This window comes from Lithobates pipiens, unplaced genomic scaffold, assembly GCF_037356315.1.
Source record: "Lithobates pipiens isolate NorthernLeopardFrog02 unplaced genomic scaffold, aLitPip1_a1.2 Scaffold_8, whole genome shotgun sequence".
NCBI lineage: Eukaryota > Metazoa > Chordata > Amphibia > Anura > Ranidae > Lithobates > Lithobates pipiens.
Window position 1 is genome coordinate 313,766,267 of NW_027507903.1, and position 17,268 is coordinate 313,783,534.

The following is a 17,268-nucleotide window of genomic DNA, read 5'->3' on the forward strand; positions in this document are numbered from 1 at the left end:
GTGTTTTTTTTTTGTACTTTTTTTCACAGGTGAATGGGTAGGGGTACATTGTACCCCATACTCATTCACATAGGGTGGGGGGCCGGTATCCGGGGGCCCCCTTATTAAAGGGCTCCCGGATTCCGATAAGCCCCCCGCCCGCAGACCTCGACAACCAACGGCCAGGGTTGTCGGGAAGAGGCCCTTGTCCTCATCAACATGGGGACAAGGTGCTTTGGGGTGGGGGGGCCGCGCGGCCCCCCCTTCCCCAAGGCACCCCCCATGTTGAGGGCACGCGGCCTGGTACGGCTCAGGAGGGGGGGCGCGCTCGCTCGCCCCCCTTTCCTGGCCGGACGGGTAGCGTGCTCGGACAAGGGTCTGTTGTGGACTTTGGGGGGGACCCCTACGCCGATTTTTTTTGGCGTTGGTGTTCCCCTTTAAGTCCATACCAGGCGGCGGGGCCATGGCGGCCATGGGTCGAGTATACTAAATCCACCAGATTTGATACCACCCTTCTTCGAATTTAATGCACTTTTGCTCCCCACCGCGAGTACCCACCCCCCTCTTTTTTTTTTCTTTTCTTTCCTCCCCTCTTCTTGACTCTTCCCTTCTTTGCTAATCTCAACCCCTATTTCTTCTTTAGCCCCCCTCTCAATACTCTTACTTCTCAGCTTCACCCAAGAATCCATCTGTCCACAAGGCATAGCCTTGTGGACAGATGGACACCTTCAGGAACTTATCATGAGTGTCCAAAAGGACAGCAGTCAGCTTTTAATTAACCATTATATCGTCCATGCGGTTTTTAACTCAAAACCTAGTACCTGTGTCTTCCATGCCCTAGCTATCGTCAGTATGGTTGCAGTAAAGAGATGCAGAGCCAGAAGCAGTTCTGCGATTGGGTTGCAGAGAAGTGCTTTGTATGGGTCTTTTTTTAGGTCAGCATTGAGTATGCTTCAGAGGTGGGAGTAAACTCTGATCCATAACCTGCGTACCATAGGACAGGTCCACCAGATGTGGGTCAGATGTGCATCATTTTGCCTTCCTAGGAGCACCCTCGGAAACACAAGGGGGAGTAGGCTGAAATGAACCGGGCCAGTCTAGCCAGTGAGCCAATCTCTTTTCTATATGAGGACACACTATCTGGGTCACAAGGAAACCACCACCCCCTGACCCAGTGAAAACAGGGTATCAGAGATTGTCCTTTGAGGGTCTGGAGGCTCTGGCCTTCCCAGGATGAGCTAACACTCACCACATGCGATTTTGCCCCTGCAGGGGTGCCAGGATCTGGTGATCACAACAGTCACTTGATGTTATGATTTTTATACTGGACTGCTTATTTTTTACTTTTATTATCTTCTGGTTTTTGCACAGTGCTCGGTGAAGCACTTAAAACACCTTAAACCTTTGCATGAGGTGGACTTTATCTGATCACTTTGAGTGTTGTCATAAACATTTGTATAAGGTGGACTTCATTTGATTGCACTCTAACTAATAGAAGACTTTTTAGGAATATAAATGTTAATAGTAGATGTTGGTAACTTGGTGGTAAATTGATAAATGTACAACGGTACTTCACCCAGGATATAATAAGTTCCAATAATTCCAATAGTTGGAGCTTGTGAGCACACAACACTGTTTTAGATTTATTATGATTTTTTTACTATAGTGCACGTTCACCTGTAAAGGGTGATTCACTAGATCATTTTTCAGTTCATAGGCAGCATCATTTACCCGCAACTTACACATTTTAATTTCACATTATTGGAGCTCCTCCTTGGGGCACCTTAGGGGAGGCCGCAGCCTAGCCTATACCTAAGCACGGATCATTAATACATACATGTGTCACTTTGTGTTGGTCTATCATACATTTATATACAAAATACATTTACATTTTTGGTTGTAACGTGACAAAATGGGGAAAATTTCAAGGGGTATGAATACTTTTTCAAGGCACTGTTCCAGTTAGGAAGAGAATAATTGCACTGCACTGTGCTTTTAGTCATGTCTTAAAGGGGTTGTAAACCCTCATGTTTTTTCACCCTAATGCATCCTATGCATTAAGGTGAAAAAACATCTGACACCAAACGGATACTCACCTGAGCCCGTTTGTTCCCTCGATGGAGACAGGCTCTTCCTCTAGGCCCGGGGTTCTCGGCTCTTGATTGGGTAGTTTGATAGCAGCGCAGCCATTGGCTGCCGCTGCTGTCAATCAAATCCAATGATGCAGGCGCCGGGGGCGGCATTCTGTGTCTATGCGCGTAAATGCTGGATTCGGAAGCCGCCTTGGAGACCACTTCTCCTATTGGGTTTACCGATGCAAGGAGGAGCCGCGAGCGCCACCAGGAGGACCCCAGAAGATGAGGTTCGGGGCTACACAGTGCAAAACTAACTGCACAGTGGAGGTAAGTATGATATGTTTGTTATTGATTGGCTCTCATGGCAGCCACATGATCTTGCTGGCTCTTGATCAGAAGCCTTGACTCACAGCTTGGCCAGTGAGCATGCTCTCAGCACACAAACCTCAGGACACTGTGGATACATATAAAAACTTTCGCATGCGGTGACCCTAATCACTCTGTGGGCAGCTTCCCTGTTTACACTGATATTTCACCAAAGCCCTCTAATGGAGCTCCTAAAAAAATTGAAAACAAATAAAAAAAGGAAATGATGAAACCCAACTTTGTCGCCGTCGCATAGAGCTGCACAATTAATCGTTAAGAATCGTTATCGCAATTTTTCCCCGTTGCGATCCAATTCTTTCTATGCAGACAATTCCCTCTGCTCTGCTAAAGCCGAGAGCCATCAAAAGAAAGGGGGGGTGGGGGGAACAGGCAGTCTGCCAAGAATCACAACATTCTTTAGCAGTGAAACTTGAGTATAAACATTGTAACAATTTGTCCTTTAGATCAAAGGAATACACTTTGGTGTGTAAATGAGGGAAGTTTAACCACTTAAACACTAGACCTTTTTCTGACATTTGTTGGTTTCAAGTTAAAATATATATATATTTTTTTTGCTAGAAAATTACTTAGAACCCTCAAACATTATATATATTTTTTCTTTTGGGCCACTTTCACACTGGGGTGGTGCGGGCACCAGCGATAAAATGGCACTACTTTTAGCGCCGCTTTACCGTCGTTTTAGCGTTGAAACCGCCCCTGCTGGCAGCCGGGAAAGGGTTAAAACTACTGCAAAGTGCTGCTGCAGCGGCGCGTTTCCAGCGGTATAGCGGTATAGCTGCACTGCCCCATTCATTTCAATGGGCAGGAGTGGTATAGACACAAAGATGCTGCTAGCACGACTTTTTTTACCTTCCTGCCAGCGCACCCTGAGGCTTTTACACTGGAGTGTGAGGAGCTGCTCTTTCAGGGCACTTTGCAGATGCTATTTTTAGCGCTGTAGTGCCTGCAAAGCACCCCATTGTGAAAGGGCTCTAAGTAGAGATCCTAGAGAAAAAAACGTTGTTGCAATATTTTATGTGACACTGTATTTGCGCAGCAGTCGTTCAAATGCAATTTTTTTGGGGAAAAAAATTACACTTTAATGAATTTTAAAAAAATGGTAAAGTTAGCCCAATTTTTTTTTGTATAATGTGAAAGATTTTAAGCCGTGAGAGTTGTGATGTTTTTATTCTAAGCAAAAAAAGTCATGATTCTCATTTTGGCAAGAATCGTGCAGCTCTACCATTGCATATATCCCTAATGCATACCTCCCAACTTTTTGAGATGGGAATGAGGGACACCTATCAGCAAAAGTATGCAGGCATAGGACACACCCCCTGCCATGCCTTAAAGAAGAATTGTACAAAAAAAAACAAAACAAGATTGGTTAAACTCACAAGTGCTTTTTTTTACCACTACTATTCCTTTATAGTGGCTTTTGGAAATTACAAATGCAGCAATTTAGAAATCATATGAAAGGTTTAGTGCTGGAAAATACTTTTTGATAGATAAAAAGCGAATTTTATATACATCTATATAGATCAGACCAAAATAAGGGACAAATGAGGCGGAATGAGGAACATTTGCTCAAAATCAGGGACAGTCCCTCGAAATTAGGGACAGTCCCTCGAAATCAGGACAGTCTCTCGAAATCAGGGACAGTCTCTCGAAATCAAGACAGTCCCTCCAAATCAGGACATTCTCTCCAAATCAGGACAGTCCCTTCAAATCAGGACATTCTCTCCAAATCAGGACAGTCCCTTCAAATCAGGACATTCTCTCCAAATCAGGACAGTCCCTTCAAATCAGGACATTCTCTCCAAATCAGGACAGTCCCTTCAAATCAGGACAGTCCCTTGAAATCAGCAACAGTCCCTTAAAATCAGGGACGGTCCCTCGAAATAAGGGACAGTCCCTTCAAATCAGTATAGTCCCTTAAAATCAGGACAGTCCCTAGAAATCAGGACAGTCCCTTCAAATCAGGACAGTCCCTCGAAATCAGGGACAGTCCCTTCAAATCAGGATAGTCCCTAGAAATTAGGACAGTCCCTTAAAATCAGGACAGTCCCTTCAAATCAGGACAGTCCCTCGAAATCAGGGACAGTTGGGCGCTATGCTTGTGTTATGCCTGTTGACATTTCGTTTTTTCTTTGAGTAAAGTTGCACATTTCTGAGAAGTAAAAAAGATGAAGCTCCTCCTTTCACACAGACTTTATTACAAGTTCCCAGCAAATCTTCTAAAAATCTATTCCTCTCCAGCCGGCTGATGAATTCCAGCTGAGGCGGCGGAATGTGCTGCACTGTAACAGATGTAGAGTAGCACATGCTGGGACCCATCCTCCTAACACAACCAATAGGAAGCCTGCGGAAACCAACACAGGGCAGCGTCCATGCTCATCAGCGACTACTAGGGAACCAGAGCCGCTCGTGACGTCACCCGCGCACGGCAGGAGGAGGCATCTGCTATCGTCTCTGCTTATAACGGGGAGTGGAGGGCCGTGACGTCGGCGGCGCGGGAGCGCGCCCTTCTCCCTTCTTCCTTCTCCTCGTTCCTGTGCCTGGCGCCGCGCAGCGTGAGCGCGCCCGCCCTGTGAAGGCAAAGAGAGACGATAACGGCCGAGGCTGCCCCCGCAGGCACCCATGGGAGGGTGTGTGGGCACTCACCACGACTCCTCGGGCAGCCTGAACGAGAACTCGGACGGGACCGGAGGTGAGGAAGGGAGAATGGTGGGGAAGAGAAGAGAGGGGGGAGGAGGAGAGATGGAAAGGGATTCAATGCTCTTCTTTTGTCTGTTACTGGCCCGGTGCACATACAAGCCGGGTAGGGGGACTGGTCATGGCAGGCTCATGTGAGGGGATGAGCTGGCAGGCTGGGCTCAGGGCATAGGTCAGCCTGGCACTGCCATGGGGGTATGTTTCCTGCTCATTGGGAGGGATGCTGACATGTCCAGGTACAATGGAGAGCCATGTATACAGGTCCTATAGGCAGTCCCCATTATCTGGACTCGTCCTGTAATGTTGAGGATGGTCCATCGCTTATCCAAGTCTCCCATAGTTGTGATGAGTGTCGGGAACGTACCCTTCCATTACTGGACCATTCACACCTTCAGCCGCTTCACACTGACAGTCACAAAGTAACCAACTTTTACAGTGTTGCTGCCCATGGGCGCATTACCAGTATTGCAGTTGGAGTTCTTCCTAAAGCCACCGATTTTTAAGTTTCAAAAAACAGTGAGGGCACTTTCACACTGAGAAGCTGCGGTGTCAGCGGTAAAGCGCTGCTATTTTTAGAGGCGCTTTTTGACTGCTAGCGGGGCGCTTTTTAACCTTCAAAGGGTTAAAAGCACCCACAAAGCGGCGTTGCCCATTGATTTTTCAATGGGCAGGGGCGCTTTAGGAGCAGTGTATTCACTGCTCTTAAAGATGCTGCTTGCAGGACTTTTTTAAGCGTCTTGTCAGCACAGTGCCCTAGTGTGAAAGCACTTGGCATGACCGGAGAGGCGCTATGTTTAGCGCTATAGTGCCTCAGTATGAAAGTAGACTTATGCTAACTGTTACATTTGCTTGTGCTCTCAACCAAACTGTCAAGCCATCAAATGGCTGGTGTCATAACTGATCACCATGGCAACTGCAAATCAAACAGGCCCGTACACACGATCCGAAAATCGTACGAAAAATGCCGCATTCAAATCGATCGTACGATAATTGGATCGTTAGTACAGAGCGTTCGAGAGCCGATCAGGACAGTTCATCCGATTTTTATTATTATTATCAGACATGCATGGAAATGTTCTTTGTACGATGATGCCAGATCGTATGATTTTCATTTAATCAGTACAGCTGTTGTTCGAAAATGCAATAAAACACATGACATCACTTCTGAATTTTTATTCTGTCATATGAGAATTTTCGTGACTTTAGTAAATTCATCAGATGCGACGTGAGATTAGCATTAAAAAAAAAAAAAACGGATGATGATTCGTCCGATAATCTCATTGTGTGTACTGGGCATAAGATGGCAGCTTCCTTGGCTGAAAAGGATAGGAGGGTTTAGTCCCGCTTTAAAGAGTATGTTTGGTCAAAACAGTTTTTTCTTCAACATCTGACAGGTTATAATTAAGGAGGCCTCATTAAGGAGGTTTCCCTTCGCTTTCTATCCTGAAGACACAACTAGAAGTCTTAGACTAGCTTTACACTGTAGCTGGTCACGTGGCTCGCATTTGCAACGGCACAACAGCCCATTCATTTGAATGGGCTGCTGTACGTGCCATAAACACAGGAAAAAAAGCCCCCAACCCTTTTTAAAACAAAAAAAAACCCTGCATCTTAATGGCACCCCTGCACATCTGTTAAACACTTGCCTACTGGGGACTTTTACTCCCTTCCTGCCAAGGCCAATTTTCAGGAAGCGGTCATTCAACACTGTACCCAAACAAAATTTTTATCTCACTAATAGACCAATTTTTTATTTTTGAATTAAATAATAATTAATTAAATGACCAAAAAAATAAAAACAAGAAAAAATTCTTTCATAGTTTTTTTAATTTTTTTTCAAAACCAAGTAATTTTTCTTCTTCACACACAGATGTGCGCTGATGAGGGGGCACTGATTGGCAGCACTGTTGGGACTGCCCTGATAATCAGTGTATGGGCCTTTCACACAGGTGGTCTGCCCAGCAGACTTTGCTTTGCTCAGCAGGGGATCACTTCACTGAGCACGTGGATGACAGGTCCATCTCCGCTCACTGTGCAGAGATGGACCTGTTGGAGCCGCTGCTCTCCTCTATAGGGAGATCGATGAAAACTGTTCCGCCTGTCCGTTTTCATCCAATCCGCCAAACAGAAAATAGGGTCACCATCCGTCTGGATTTCACTGATAGGAGCGGATGTCAGCGGACATGTCACCGCTGACAATGGACAGTGAATGGAGTGTCTGATCAGGTCCATCTGCGTAACTGACAGGTGGACCTGATCGGAAAGCTTGTGTGAAAGGGACCTAAATTTTCCTTTTTACACAAGCCGGTTATTGGCTCACTTCTCTCCCTGTGAGTGCCGATAACACAGTGGGCGTGATCATGGGAAACTGTCATATGACGGCCTCCCAGAACTAGCCAGCCGCTCTGTAGCTGTCATTTGGCTATAGTGCAGTCAGCAAGTGGTTAAAGAGCAGCATGTGTTGCCTGTGGGTCAGGAATAAATGCAGTTCTGCACGGGTTCCCAATCCGCACAAATGTGAACAAATGTAGCCTGTGGTTGGGGGTAGTAAATATAGGTTGTTAAAGTGTTATTAAACCCAGGACCCTGCATTCACTATATCCAGTCTCCCACAGTGCACATAATGTGGAAATGCAATACTTTTAGTAAATATAAAATGCTTAATACATTTTATTTTTTATTTTTTATCAGCTCTATATAGTCTTGTGACTTCTATCAGTGTCTGGCCAAGCACTGGCTAAAGCTTTTCGGAGTTTTCATTCTTCCCTGATTGTACTATGAGGCTGCATGCCCCTCAACCCTCTGTCTGGACAGTGCTGATTGGCCCCGTGCTGATCACATGCACCGTTCCAAAAAAAAAAAGCAACCCTGTAGAACACACCAAATTGAGCATGTGCAGAGTGCCCCCAAGTCTCTGTACTATCAGGAGATTGATTGAGGACAGTGAAAGAAGGGTAGGATCAGAGAATAAAGGACCAAACATCATTTTTATACAATGCACAGGTTTAACCCCTTGATTCCACAGTGAGTATAACAAGAATGATTTACTGAATATGCAGACTGATTTTACTGTTGTGGCTTTAGTAACCCTTTAAGCCTCGTTTTTAACGAATATGTAAACCCAACATTTCATATTCAAGACATGTGCCTGCTGTACCATGTACTTGTATAAAAAAGTATCCTGTTCTTTGTATTGCTACAAGTTGGGTTCCTGCTAGTCCTGCTTTCCTATTAAAAACTGACCACACTAAACAGGGGAACACACTATGGTCAATTCTCTAACTGTGCTGGGAACTCTTCTCCAGTGATCAAACTTCTGGTGACACCCCACCCCAGCACAGCCATTCACTGGGAAAAGAAGTGTGCTGCTGTTTCTCCTCCTCTAGCTCTTATGCAGCCGAGAACAGAGACTGTAATCACTTATGAAAAAAAGGTATTTATAATGTGTTTGTTTTTTTTTTTTTTCTTTTTTTATTCATACACAAATGGTTTTTCCTTTTTTATTTCTATTTTAAACAGAATGGGTTGCTTTTAATTGATTGTTTACATATACTTTATGCTGCAAAAGGCAACCAGACAGGGTTGTACACTTGTCACTGCATCAAATTGATATTTCCTGTTGCATTCTGCAGGCAATACAGACATTGAATGTGCCCGATTCAAGGGAATGGGGTTGTGTCACAACTGCAAGCTAAACATTAGACTCAAGATCGCAGCACAGTTCTCTTCTTTAAAAACTCTGTTAAAAAAATAAAAATAAATAAAAAAGAATCAGCTACCGAATGCCTTTTGGATGATTCTGTACCTCCTTTGTCTGGAAAGCAATCCATGGTGGATCACTCTTTATAGGAATGCAGGTGTAAACGAGCCCCAAGGGTAAGGTCATACTGCCAAACCAGCTGCTGAAAAGACCTGTGCAGATTAGGGTTGCACCAAAACTAGTATCGGTACTTGTGCAAATGCATACCTAAACCAATACTTTCAGGCTTGGTTCTTTGACATGTCAGTGGTTCACCCTGTTGGCAGATGAAATGTTGAAGTCCAGTAATTGGAGCTGTCAAAAAAAAAAGAGGGGATTGGTGCACCCCTAGTGCAGATAATGGAATATTATTAAAGGTCCAGTTAGCATCCAGGCCTTATAAAACAATGTATATCTCAAGCCCTGGTGAAGGGGCCTTTTTGGATCCCTAAAATGCATTGGCTACTCTTTCGATCGTTTCCTGGGCTGGCTCTGGAATTAAGTCCTATGTGGACTTTACACAGCAGTTGTGTGTTTCTTCAATTCACATTTTTAGTTACACATTCACAGAGATCACCAGGGGAAATAAACAGGTGCTTGATCCCTCCCCCGGTTTTACAACCCCAAACTACACACCTATAGTGGGACATGGCGGCTGCTTAGGTCTACTTACGTTGATTATGCTTTGGGGTGAAACAATTTTAGCTTGCCATGTTGTTTGACAAGCACTGCTTGCCATGCTCGCCATTTGAAGTCCACCCTGCAATTATGTACACCTTAGCTCTGGTGGCTACAGCACAGTAGTTGAATGTCAAATCCCATTTGGGTTATTTAAAAAAAAAAAAAAAAAAATCCCCCTGGGATTTGAAAAACAGGCATGTAGTAGGCAATGTCACCTCCCTGAATGCCTGTAAACCAGTGCTAAGCTGCCTATGAAAATGATCCGTTGATTTTTTTTTTTTTATTTTTTTTTTATAGGGGTGGTAAAACCCCTGCCATCCATGTGATTGAGCCCCTAAACTTTCTTTTTAGGCTGGGTTAACACCTCAGCCGAATGCGGCTTGCAGCAGGGGTCCGGTGGGTCCCTGTTCTCCATCTCAGGGCTGAATCTTTTGCCTGAATTAGGCCCTAAAACGGAGCCAAAGACTCACAGCATTCCTGTGCAAGCCGTTCCGCAGCCACAACAGATATGTGAACCAGTTTCTGAAATAAGAATCCTCCACTACCCCTTTATTATTTATATAGATGTGGCGGTAGCAGATTTGCATACACATACAATTTTTAGGCCTCATTCAAATGAGTCAGGGTAGGCTGCCACATTCTGAGGTGGCTAAACATGTACACAGAGAAGCTCAAAAATTGCTCATGTAAACACTGAAAACTTTACATTAAAGAATAGATTTAATAGCTGGGATTGTCTTGTTTGCCTTTTTTTTTTTTTTTTTATCATAGGGTCACCTCTGCTTTTATCACCTGTCTTTATGGTAATTGGATTGTGTAATTAGAATAAGGTGGTTTCACAAACTTTCATATCACCCATCTTGTTCTTGGACAATCAGCAGCTGTGTTGATACATTCCTTGGTTACTGTACTGAGGTGACAGATTTAGGGGCCATTCACACCACTGTGGTGCATGGGCATGATTTGCGCTGTGTGTTGTACAACTTATTCAGTTAGATGTACTGTGTAACACACCAAAAAAGGTGCATGTCGCATCTCTGGCAGCACTGCACAATGCAAACCAGTTCACTGATAGACATTGCACAGTGAAGCGTGCCTGTTGGCAAGTTGCATTTGGCGATTCAGAATATAAGTGTGTAGCACAGTGGTGGAAATGGGCCCTAACAATTATGGCTATAAACTTTGTGGTATGTGCTGATCGTGAAGATGCTACCTTGATGAGTTGTATGTCTTTAAAGTGGTACTAAAGCCTTGTGCATTTAATCAGAAATTAATGTATAATGTAAAATCATTGCATGATTGCTTTCAGTAAAGTTTAGAATAGCTACCTCTAGAAGATATTGCAGCCAAAAACACCTGGATTTAGGAAGCAAGGGCTTTTAATGCCACTGGTAACAAATCTTGGCACTATATGTCCCATAATTCTCTACATCAGGGTGCAGGCATGCTCTGACATTCGTAAAAATTTGTCAGACGACAAGATGCTGACTGCGCCTACATACACGCAGCCTGAAAAAAAAAAAAAAATTATATATAATAAAAAAACATAAATAATTTATATATATATATATATATATATATATATATATATCATTTTTACACACACACGCATGGCATGCCTTGAAGCGATTGACTGGACTTCCAAAGCAGCATGTCAGAAACCACTGCCAATCACTTTCCTTGGAGAAGGAGCAGAGGCATGTCTTGGGTGGGATTTTCTCTCCAGCTGCCTGTGCACATTGGCACAGGCACCATCCGCATGTGGCTCTGTAGTCTAGTTTTGTGGATGCAAACAAAAGGTGGCACAATAGGACCGTGCAAGGGAAATGGGCCACTCTGAATTGGCCCCACTCCTGCTGAATCAGCCAAAATTTGAGCTGTGGGTAGCTCGGCAAGCTTTACAGATTTTTTTTTTTTTTTTTTTTACAAATCAGCTGGCCTGGGTAGAAGATTATTGGCCAAACTGATTTTTCTGCTGTTCAACTACTGGTGGAACGAGAGAATATGAGCTATGAATGGCAGCCTTATAGTAGTTTTAAAGTTAAATATTTTTTATCTTTTAATGCATTCCCTACATATTATTAAAGCAGTTCATAAACCCAAAGCAACAGCTGCTCTTCTCACAGGAGTCTAGGTAGCAGTTGGAACCATTGGATCTTGCTGCTATCAGTAAAAAAGAGGAACGGGCAATGGTGGTGGAGGACCCCAGTAGAGGGGGTTTGGGGCTGCTTGTGGAAAAACTTGCACAGACTGGGTAAGTATGACATGTATGTTATTTAAAAAAAAAAAAAAGCACAGGCTATATAATCCCTTTAAATTTGACCATACATGGATTGAAATTTTGTCTGGTTCAGCAGTGACCGTCCAAATTTTGATCCACATATGGGTAGGGTGGTTTTACAGAAGTCAGCCGATTTGACTTCTGTACAACCACCCTTTCAAATGTTTGCTACGCAATCACCATTGCTAGCTAAACCTGGCATAGCTGATCAGTGTATTCTGATGGCAGGGGAGTCTTCCTGCTTTCAGAATACGATGGCTCGGGGGGGGGGGGGGGGGCAGTATGGTTCAGTCTACTGGTTGAATGAAAAAATAACTAATTTATGGCCAACCTAAAGCCGCGTACACACGGGCGGACTGTATGGCCTACTTAGTCCGTCGAAACACATTTCAGTGGACAGTCCGCTCGTGTGTGGGCTTCAGCTGACTTTTTCAGCGTGCAGTCTGGCGTACTAAGTATTTCGGAATTTTCGAAATTCTGTCCGTCATACTTTGGTTTCAGAGGACAATCCGCTCGTGAGTAGGCTAGTTCGACGGACTAAGAATAGCGCATGCTCAGAAAGGATTTACACGGCGGAAGGTTGCATTGCTGTGTATTCGACTTCCTATTTCTAGTCCCGTCGTACGTGCTGTACACGTCATCGCGCTAGCTTTTGACGGACTGTTTGTGCATCCGTGTGTGGTCAAGTCCGTTCATTCGAAAGTATGATGGACTGTCCGTCGGATTGTATGACGGACTAAGTAGGCCATACAATCCGCCCGTGTGTACGCGGCTTTAGGCTAAATTCACACTGCCATGTAAAAGCAGGTGCTTGAGACGAGTTAAAAGTACCCCTCAAACGCCTATGATACAATACACAGCACACAGTGCTGTTCACACTATCAAAACAAAGTGTTAGTGTCGCATCACTTCAAAATGAAAGCCTCCTGTCGAGTCAGGAGGCATTTGAAGCCTTTCAACGCCTTTCATTCACGTCTATGGTAACATTTTGCAAATGCTCTGGCAGGCAGTTGTGGGGCGTTTACAATTAGATCATTTACTGTAATGGAATAGGCATTTGTGGAGACGTTTTAATGTGCTTTAACGCTCATCAAATGCTTCAAAACCGCCCATAGGGTGTTCCGGAGCATTTTTAACCCATCATTAATGCTTGTAAAATGCTAGCCTAATACCCCAACTAAAGCTCATTAATGCGTGTCTAATTTTGCACTTGTATTTTGTGAGTAGAAAATGAGGGCTGGCAAAAGTTGGCTGTCTGAGAGTGGGGGGGCGGCACCACCAGCATGCAGGGTAGAATGGGAGCTGTTCTCTCAGCGATTGTGGAGGGGAAAAGAGAGAGAAGCAGGTGGCCAGTTTATCAGAATGAACTAATTTGAAGTGCAGACTTTCAGCTTTAATTCAAGGGGTTGAACATAAATATCAAGTACAAATTGATATTTGTAGGGGCTCAAAGGTAATTAGACAAATGAATATAATCGGAAATGTTAATTTTTGGTAAAAATTGCAGTGCTGCATCAGATACCCCCTAATGACGTCACATCTGACGAAACGATTGTCAGGACGGCACGCTCTGCCCATGCGCGATCACCTACACACATTTGTGGATTTTATACTTGCAAGGAATTTGGAGACCTGTTTGAGTCAGAATACCTTTATGCAGCACTGCAATTTTTACCATTACATATACCTTTTAAAGAGACAATACTGCACTATTGGAGTCTTTGCTTGTTTGCACCTACTGATATTGTGGATAGCTGCTCTGGTTTGACCATGGCCTGGTGTGTGATGGCTTCTGGTGGGAGATGCTCAGGACATCTGGACATCCTTCTATGGGATCATTGATCCAACAAGCGCTTTGTGACCCCCCCCCCCCCCCCCGAATGGGTGGTCGCTGGCTTTCCGGTAAGCCTTCTACCTCACTGTGGTGACGGGTATCACGTGGTCAAGCATTTGATTCAGGCTCTATATCTCACACTGGATTTTTTTCTTTAACCACTTTCAGACCGGACCATTTTGCTGGTAAATGACCAGAGGTCTTTTTACAATTTGGCACTGCGCTGCTTTAACTGGTAATTGCGCGGTCATGCAATGTTGTACCCAAACAAAATTTGCGTCCTTTTCTTCCCACAAATAGAGCTTTCTTTTGATGGTATTTGATTGCCTCTGCGATTTTTATTTTTTGCGATATAAATGGAAAAAGACCGCAAATTTTGAAAAAAAATGATATTTTCTACTTTTTGTTATTAGAAAAATCCAATAAATTCAATTTTAGTCATACATTTAGGCCAAAATGTATTCAGCCACATGTCTTTGGTAAAAAAAAAGTCAATAACTGTATATTTATTGGTTTGCGCAAAAGTTGTCACATCTACAAACTAAGGTACGTTTTCTGGAATTTACGCAGCTTTTAGTTTACGACTGCCTATCTCAGTTCTTGAGGTGCTAAAATGGCAGGGCAGTACAAAACCCCCCCCAAATGACCCCATTTTGGAAAGTAGACCCCCTAAGGAAATTGATAAGTGGCATGTTGAGCCCATCGAATATTTTATTTTTTTGCCTCAAGCGATTGAATAATGACAAAAAAATAATTTTTTTTTTTTTTTTTTTTTACACAAAGTTGTCACTAAATGATATATTGCTCACACATGCTATGGGCATATGTGAAATGACACCCCAAAATAAATTCTGCTGCTTCTCCTGAGTACGGGGATACCACACGTGTGGGATTTTTTGGGAGCCTAGCCGCGTACGGGGCCCCGAAAGCCAAGAACCGCCTTCAGGTTTTCTAAGGGCGTAAATATTTGACTTCACTCCTCACTACCTATTACAGTTTTGAAGGCCATAAAATGCCAAGATGGCACAAAACCCCCACAAATGACCCCATTTTAGAAAGTAGACACCCCAAGCTATTTGCTGAGAGGCATTTTGAGTCCATGGAATATTTTATATTTTGCCACAAGTTGCGGGAAAATTACAAACTTTAATTTTTTTTTTATTTTTTTTTCACAAAGTTGTCACTAAATGATATATTGCTCACACATGCTATGGGCATATGTGAAATGACACCCCAAAATAAATTCTGCTGCTTCTCCTGAGTACGGGGATACCACATATGTGGGACTTTTTGGGAGCCTAGCCACGTACGGGGCCCCGAAAACCAAGAACCGCCTTCAGGTTTTCTAAGGGCGTAAATATTTGACTTCACTCCTCACTACCTATTACAGTTTTGAAGGCCATAAAATGCCAAGATGGCACAAAACCCCCACAAATGACCCCATTTTAGAAAGTAGACACCCCAAGCTATTTGCTGAGAGGCATGTTGAGTCCATGGAATATTTTATATTTTGCCACAAGTTGCGGGAAAATTACAAACTTTTTTTTTTTTTTTTTTTTTTTCACAAAGTTGTCACTAAATGATATATTGCTCACGCATGCCATGGGCATATGTGAAATGACACCCCAAAATAAATTCTGCTGCTTCTCCTGAGTACGGGGATACCACATATGTGGGACTTTTTGGGAGCCTAGCCGCGTACGGGGCCCCGAAAACCAAGCACCGCCTTCAGGCTTTCTAAGGGCGTTACAGTTTTGAAGGCCATAAAATGCCAAGATGGCACAAACCCCCCCCAAATGACCCCATTTTGGAAAGTAGACACCCCTAAATTTAGGGGTACACTAGTGAGACTAGGTAATAAATGGTGGGTGCCCTGAAACTATAAAAAAAAATAACTAACCAACCAGCGTCACCTGTAACAGTTATATGGTGATCACTGGTGAAAGGGTTAACTAGGGGGCAATCAGGGGGCTTTATGCGGTAGTATATGGGGGTCCCTGGCGCTATAAAAAGCTGCGGCGAACCTAAATACCTACCTGCCTAACTAGCGTCACCTGTGACACTAATACAGTGATCAGAAAAACGATCGCTTATTAGGCTGGGTTCACACTGGAGCGATGTGGGAACGCCACGAATGCGCGGCGGGTTCCCGCATCACATGCCTCCCGGCGGCAGTTCACACTGCCCTATGCGAACTGCTGGGAGTGTCAGTGAAATGTTAATGACACCCCCAGATCAGTTCGCATATCGCAGTGCGATCTGCAAACTCGGATCGCATAGTGTGAACACCCATGCGATCCGATTCTGCTGCGGACCAAAAAAAGGGTCCCGTGCGAGTTTGCGGCGGGTGCGACACGAATTCAGCCATACTATCTGTATAGCTGAACTCGAATCGCACAGAGATCGGATGTGATTTGCACTGCAGTGCGGTGCGAATCACATTCGTTCTCATAAACCGCTGCAATGTGAACCCAGCCTTAGTGACACTGGCGACAGGGGGTGATCACGGGGTTAAACCTTTATTGGGGGGGTTAGAGGGGTACCTTAGAACTAAAGGAGGCTAACCCTAACTGCCCTAACAGTTATTACAGTCACAAATGACACCCGCCGGGTGATCAGGGGGTTAAACCTTTATTAGGTAATAAATGGCGGGTGCCCTGAAACTATAAAAAAATAACTAACCAACCAGCGTCACCTGTAACAGTTATATGGTGATCACTGGTGAAAGGGTTAACTAGGGGGCAATCAGGGGGCTTTATGCGGTAGTATATGGGGGTCCCTGGCGCTATAAAAAGTTGCGGCGAACCTAAATACCTACCTGCCTAACTAGCGTCACCTGTGACACTAATACAGCGATCAGAAAAATTATCGCTTATTAGGCTGGGTTCACACTGGAGCGATGCGGGAACGCCACGAATCCGCGGCGGGTTCCCGCATCGCATGCCTCCCGGCGGCAGTTCACACTGCCCTATGCGAACTGCTGGGAGTGTCAGTGAAATAATGACACCCCCAGATCAGTTCGCATATCGCAGTGCGATCTGCAAACTCGGATCGCATGGTGTGAACACCCATGCGATCCGATTCTGCTGCGGACCAAAAAAAGGGTCCCGTGCGAGTTTGCGGCGGGTGCGACACGAATTCAGCCATACTATCTGTATGGCTGAACTCGAATCGCACAGAGATCGGATGTGATTTGCACTGCAGTGCGGTGCGAATCACATCCGTTCTCAAACCGCTGCAATGTGAACCCAGCCTTAGTTACACTGGCGACGGGGGGTGATCACGGAGTTAAACCTTTATTGGGGGGGTTAGGGGGGTACATTAGAACTAAAGGGGGCTAACCCTAACTGCCCTAACAGTTATTACAGTCACAAATGACACCAATGCAAAAAAAAAAAAAAAAAGCAATTGGTGTCACTGTGACTGGGGGGGGCAGGGGTAATTGGGGGGGTAAAGGGGGGGTGTGAGTGTGCCTGGCATGTTCTACTGTATGTGTGGTGTGTTGGTGCAACTCACCGAACCTCTCTCCTCGGTGCCGGAACGAAAAATACCGACACGGAGGAGAGAATACATCACTTCCTCTCCTGTGTTTACATTA

At 44.5% G+C, this 17,268-nt stretch overlaps 1 protein-coding gene across 1 annotated transcript in view; it reads left to right on the forward strand.

The window, feature by feature from the left end:
• The first annotated feature begins 4,953 nt into the window (after positions 1–4,953).
• UBTD2 (ubiquitin domain containing 2) overlaps positions 4,954–17,268 on the forward strand; it is a 155,426-nt gene continuing 143,111 nt past the window's right edge. The window contains exon 1 of the mRNA XM_077472769.1: positions 4,954–5,130. Within this exon, the coding sequence (XP_077328895.1) occupies positions 5,061–5,130 (70 nt within the window). The 5' untranslated portion in view covers positions 4,954–5,060. The remainder of the gene's footprint in view (positions 5,131–17,268) is intronic.